The sequence below is a fragment of the Marmota marmota genome, unplaced genomic scaffold (assembly GCF_001458135.2).
Source record: "Marmota marmota marmota unplaced genomic scaffold, marMar, whole genome shotgun sequence".
Classification (NCBI taxonomy): Eukaryota; Metazoa; Chordata; class Mammalia; order Rodentia; family Sciuridae; genus Marmota; species Marmota marmota.
In genome coordinates, this window is record NW_026000240.1 from 3,413,659 (window position 1) to 3,420,284 (window position 6,626).

Genomic DNA, 6,626 nt, shown 5'->3' on the forward strand with positions numbered 1-6,626 from the left:
GCCTGTTTTGGTACCAGTACCATGCTGTTTTTGTTACTATTGCTCTGTAGTATAGTTTGAAGTCTGGTATCGCTATACCGCCTGATTCACACTTCCTGCTTAGCATTGTTTTTGCTATTCTGGGTCTTTTATTTTTCCATATGAATTTCATGATTGCTTTCTCTATTTCTACAAGAAATGCCGTTGGGATTTTGATTGGCATTGCATGAAACCTATAGAGAACTTTTGGTAATATCGCCATTTTGATGATGTTAGCCTGTGGATCTTGTTGGAGTAGAAACACCTGGGTCTAAAATCCCTCTGAACCTTCAGGTAGAGCAGAGCAAAGCCCTCAGGCCTGTGATCAGATATTCCCCTGCATCAGGGCCCCTGTGGGACAGCAGAGGTGAGTGGCACCTGATGCAGTGTTTATGTGCTGCAGGCTGGCCGGCCTGCCCAGCTGCACAGGCTCTGCTCAGATGCGCTGGGACCGAGCTGAATCCCAGGACAGGCTGGGCTGGTTTTCTCCTCAGAAAGACTAGCCGGTGGGGTCAGCCAGCGGATAAGCTAAAGTTAACTTAGCTCTTATTGCGTTTTGTTAATGAGGGGCGGGCCAGCTGCGAAGATGCCAAATCATTCAGAAACGTTGTGCAGAGCTTGAGATTTAATATGTCAGAGCAAATCCTGTATTCAGGCAAAAGAAAGCAATTGACAATGATTTTAAGTCCTGACTGGGCTCCCTTGAGTCCCTTGTGCTTCACTGAGCTTTCATTTTATTATTTTTTTGAAAAATATTTTTCCAATGAAGTTATGACTCTTGGAAGCTGGGGGAAGCACAGGCGACCTCATTGGACTGGTCAGAGTCGCGGGAGATCTCATGGTGGGAAGCTCAGGTCTAGCCAAGCTCTGAGTGGGTGGAGGACCGGGTTCATAGGGGGTTCTGTGACCAGGGCTGTCAGGTGGCTGAATACCTGTCCTCTGTGATTGTAGGGGCTGAGGGAAAAGGAGCAGAAATTGCCTTCCCTGGGCATCAGTCAACAGGAACAAACCGTCTCATTCTCAGAGACGAGATTCAAAGGCAGAGCTGAATATCCTGGGTGTTCCTGAGCCAAGATCACTTGACTTGTAGCTTGAAATTCCAAAGCCTGCTAGCGCATTCATAGAGGCTGTTCAAAGTGACCTCCTTTGACAGAAGCAAAGCACCCATAGGATTGAAGTCACTTGAAAAACTTTGTTAAGGTCACTGGGCAAACATATTTAAAACACTTTAAAGAATTCATATTTGAGATGTTCCTGCTATAAAGTAGTCTCTGAGCAAGTCTAACAGAAAGCTTGGGCCCATAGCTGAGAGCTCAGACTGAAAAGTTCTTTTTTATGTGCTGCCTGTTGGCAACCTACCTACTGTGCACTGGGCACAGCGCTGGGCTCTGGGGGAAGGGGATGCAAAGACTGGATTTTTCACCTATAGTCTTAGTGCTAAGAGCAGGTGAGGGCGAGAATCCATTCTGATCAGGGCAAGGCCATAAAGTAATGCCTGAGCTGCACTTGAAGAACGAACACAATAGTGATGTTCACAGAGAAGGGTCTGGAAGGCAGGGGACGTGGCCTGAACAGAGGCATAGGATGGTACCAGTAGTGCCCCTGGGAAAATGGATTGTTGGGGAACTGAAAAGGCAGAGGATGGAGAGGATATGGTGGGCTGTTGCCAGGTGATTAAGAACTTTGATATTCATCTTAAGGAGTGTGGACTTTGTGTAGCTCATAATGACCCACGGGAGCTTTATGAGCAGGGAGGTAACTTGTAAACATCAAGTGATTTTTTTTCAGTGAAAAGCAAACTCATAAATATACGTTCATTGAAAGTTACTCCAGCTATGGGCTCTGGTTGTGACTCAGTGGTAGAGCACTTGCCTAGCATGTGTGAGGCACTGGGTTCAATTCTCAGCACCACATATAAATAAATAAAATAAATAAAGGTTCATTGACAACTAAAAAATACTTTAAAAAAAAGAAAGAAAGATATTCCAGCTATACCGAAGTCTGTGAAGCAAGAGATGAAAATTCCTCCTCCCCAGAGGTAACCACTGTTCTGACTTAGGATGTCATTTCACCCTGTGTATCTATAGATATAAGTACACAAAAGCCAACCCTGTGACAGGAAGGGAGATGGAACTATCAGACCTTCTCCAAATTCCCCCATTTCTTCCTCTCCTCTCTCTTTCACACACAAAACCCTACTTAGAGGCTGTTCAAAGTGACCTCCTTTGACAGAAGCAAAGCACCCATAGGATTGAAGTCACTTGAAAAACTTTGTTAAGGTCACTGGGCAAACATATTTAAAACACTTTAAAGAATTCATATTTGAGATGTTCCTGCTATAAAGTAGTCTCTGAGCAAGTCTAACAGAAAGCTTGGGCCCATAGCTGAGAGCTCAGACTGAAAAGTTCTTTTTTATGTGAAGTAGTATATAAAATACTACTGTAACCAAAGGGTATATGTGTCTTGTCACGCGGTTCATTTTGTGTTCCTTTGTGTTATTTCAGAGCATGGTTTTGTTGGATACTCACCAGAACTACTACAGAACAACACTCTGCCAGATTACAGTCCCGGGGAGACCTTTTTCACTGTGTTTGGGGTGTTCTTCCCAGCAGCTACAGGTATTACCATTTGGATTCTTTTTCACTCACACATTAGGAGCGTATATGCTTGGTTCCCAAAATTCAGTGTCAGAACTGTCCTGCCTGCACATGCTCTTAAGATGTATATCTGACTTTAGAGATGGCATTGGCTTTGACTAAGAATCTATTATTATAACAATTCATTTACTTGCTCATAATTTCTGAAGGACTCAGCATGATTTTATCCTCCTTAGCCCTTATACTCATATATTGATAACTCTTGGCCAAATTAACAGAGAGCCTCTATTTATCTTAGGGCTGAGTAGGATGGATTCCTCAGCATGACAGGCTCCCCTCCTCATACCTGGAAGGAGTGCATACTTGGTTTAGAAGCTCTTCCTACCCCCTCCTTTCCCATTGCAGATTCTTCCAGGGGGCCTGGGTGTGTAAGATCCCGCAGGCAGTGAATGAATCTCGTCACTTGGACCGATCCCCACTTTCCTACTCTTCAGTAGCCATGGAGCAGCGTTCTAATTTGAAGGTCCCTGGAGATTGCTTGTCTTGTGCTTTGCATCCCTGGCCTGGAAGGCAGTAAACTAACACGTTGACAGGTGACCCACAGGAGATATGTTCAGGGACTGGGCTTGTCCCCAGGGCACAGACTCAGAGGAACATGTCACTCCCTATCTAGCTAGTGTTGTGAGCTGGAGGGTGGCTGCGGCTTTCTCCTTGTCTTCCGCCCTGTCTCCCTCTACCTTCCTATGGGTGCCATATCCCTGCTCATTACCCTCTCCCCAAATAGAAAGAAGAAGCTACTAGAATGTTTAAGATGAAAAAGGCAGTACATATGTCAAAAATGTGGAGACACTGGAACCCTCATCCACCACTCATGGGATGCAAATGGTGCTACCACTTTGGAAAACAGTGACAGTTTCTTAACAAGTAGACACACACACACCCAGCATGTCACCCCTGCTTATGTACTGCAGAGGACTGAGAAAGCATGTGTTCATATGAAGACTTGTCTGTGAAAGTTCAAAGCAGTTCAATTTGTAATAGTCCCCAAATGAGAGCAGCTTGAATATTCATCAACAGATGAACAGTTAAGTCTCAGTACAGCCACACAGCAGGAAACTATTTAACAATAAAAATGAATGAATTATTTACACACACAACAAATATATGAGTCCAAAACCATTATGATGAGTGAAAGAAGTCAGACCCCTCAAAAAATACCTAAAAAGATAAAATTAGATGATCAAATTCTAGAAAATGCAAGCTCTAGTAACAGCAAGCCGATCAGTAGGTGCCTGGAAATGAGATTTAGGGAGCAAGAGGGAAGGATTATTAAGGGGCAGGAAGAAATTTCAGGGGATGAAAAATGCATTTCTGATTAGATGATGGTTTCACAGGTCTCCCCAAATGGGAATATTCATCAATAGATTAACAGTTAAACAAAACTTTTCAAATTGTTAAATTTAAAACATATGTACCCAAGCACCGTGGTGCACACTTGTAATCCCAGCCACTCAGGAGGCTGAGGCAGGAGGTTCACAAGTTCTAGTCCAGTCAGGGCAACTTAGCAAGGCTCTGTCTCAAAAAAAAAAAAAAAAAGGTTGCGAATGTAGTTCATTGGTAGAGCACCCCTAGGTTCAATCCCTAGTACCACAAAAACAAACAAACAAAACAAAATCACATATGCGGTTTATTGCATGTTAATTATTCCTCAATAAAGATGTTAAAATGAAAAAAAATGACTTTATTCACCTTTTCTAAATTTCACTTTTCCAAAGCCCTTTTCTCTCCTTTTTACAGCCTGCTTCCCTTTTCCTAACCTCTCCTCTACTCCCTCACTCTCTCCTTTTGGAATTCCAGGTCTGTCTCTCCAGAGAGATGGGTCTTTTCCCACCACTGAATTCCCTGTTAGAATCTTTAGTGGACATTCTTGATTTCTTGCTTTATTTGACTCCTGAGGAGTAATCCACTTCCTGTTCCTTTCTCTTGCCTTATATTTCCTACTGTTTACTGCCTGTGTGAATTCATCCTCTTTTGCCTGCCCATTAAATGCTACTGAGATTCATTCTTTTCTTTCTCTACTGTTTTCCTTGGAATCTCATCCCTGCCCATTATTCAGTGATCAGCCCCAGCGCTGATGACTCCCACATTCACATCTCTAGCCTAGACTTGTCCTTGAAGGTTCCCATTATTTATTCATTGTTTATTATGTATGATAGTTCTCATTATTTATTCAGGTTCCCATTATTTACTCATTATTTATTATATGTGACATCTTCTTTTGGCTATCTTGGACCCAACAAGTTCAAAACGAAACTCATCCCACCTGCCTCCAAGTGACTCTTTACCCGTATTTCTGGTCTCAGTGAATGGTGTCTCTGTGTAGTTGATTGCTCATGAGAGTAAGGGGAGTTCTTGGTGATTCTTCCCTCTTTCTCCCAGTATTCTCCAATACTGTCAGTTTTACCTCCTAAATATCATGGATTTTCTCTTCTCTTCCTCTCTGCCATCTGACCAGTCTGGTCCAAGCTTCATCTCTCACTTGGATCGTTGCTTGACATTCCTTGTTCATGGAAATGAGCCTGAAACTAAGGCTCAGTAGTGACAGGTCCTGGTGCACAAACCCACATTTGCTGGATAGAGTGACTGTAAACCTTTATCCTGCCAGGAAGACTTAAAACTAATGTCAGTCCTTCATGACACCTTCTCCTGGCCTTGCCTTGTTTGCATCCATTCAGGGTCTTGGGGTCCTACACTGTACCAAGGGATATTGGAATCTCTGGCTCTTCCCCATCTGTGTACATCTGTGTGCCAGGCCTTCAGGTTGATGCTGCCTCTGCACCACTTTTGGGAACTAGAAATCTGCTGACCTTGGGGACCCTGTCCTCTAGGTACTTCCCAGACTGACCTTTCTGAGGTCTTGCTAAATCTCCCCCAGTGCTGCCAGGGAATGGGAACAAAGTCCCCATTTCTTCAGAACCTCTGGGCTTCTCTTTCCTTGTCCAGGGACACGTCTGCCCAGGGACAGCTACATGGGAATTGATTGATGCAGTCACACTGGGCCCCATGTTTAAGGCTTTGCAATTGCTGTTTTTTTTTTTTTTTTTTATCAAGGGATCCTGGAATTTTTGTTTTGGCTGAGCCCCATATACCATGTGGAAATTCCTGTTCTTGTCCCCCACGCTGTCCCAGCCATTTGCCTGGTTCTTTTCTACTTCTTCAATCTTTTAAAATCTAAGGGCCCAGGCTATGGAGTCAAGTCAAAACAGTATGCAGATGAATTCTGATTCTTCTCTGCTGCACATCTTCTCCAAGGCCATCGAATCTAGGTCAGTTTCCTCTTCAATGGACAGAAGAGGAAAGGGAGAAAAGAGAAGGAATAAGAAAATTTCACATCTGACACATTCTAGCCCCCTTCCAACCCTTCCCCTCCCACACTCTAATTGAGCGCATATTCATGGGACTCCCCTAGGGAAGTTCCCTGGGGTCTGGCAGGGAGTCCCTGCCAGGTGAAGGCTGGGTCAAGATACAGGTTAACAGTTACACCTGGGACTGGGACTGTGGGACTTCTTGGCTGATCATGCTCCAGAGGCAGTCATCTCAGCGTGTCCTTGGGCACCCCAGGGGAGCCCTGATTTTCCCATAGTTTGCATATCCTCCTTTGCCTCTGAGGACCCCTAGTCCTGTTAAAAGAGAGGAAGCCTGATGTGAGTTGGGGGCCGGGGTGTAGAACCTCCTTTCCAACACTTCTTTCAGACAGGAATTAGCAGTGGCCTGAGGTTTGAGGATGCCCCCAGCAATCCAGAGTTGGAGAGATAAGATCAGCTAGTTCAGCAACTCTCAATTTGCTTTTTTTTTTTTTTTTTTGTGGTACCAGGGATAAAACCCAGGACCTCATGCATGCTAGGCAAGCTGTCTACCACTGAACCACACCTCCAGCCTCTTCAGTTTATTGCCTTTTAAGCCCATACTCCTCCTCCTTCTTCTTCTTCTTTTTTTTTTTTTTTTTTTTTT

At 44.1% G+C, this 6,626-nt stretch overlaps 1 protein-coding gene across 1 annotated transcript in view; it reads left to right on the forward strand.

Annotated features, from left to right (window-relative positions):
* The window catches only part of Slc12a8 (solute carrier family 12 member 8), a 143,180-nt gene that overhangs the window by 84,251 nt on the left and 52,303 nt on the right, over window positions 1–6,626 (forward strand). Inside the window, exon 5 of the mRNA XM_015487285.2 lies at window positions 2,523–2,636. Within this exon, the coding sequence (XP_015342771.1) occupies window positions 2,523–2,636 (114 nt within the window). The remainder of the gene's footprint in view (window positions 1–2,522; window positions 2,637–6,626) is intronic.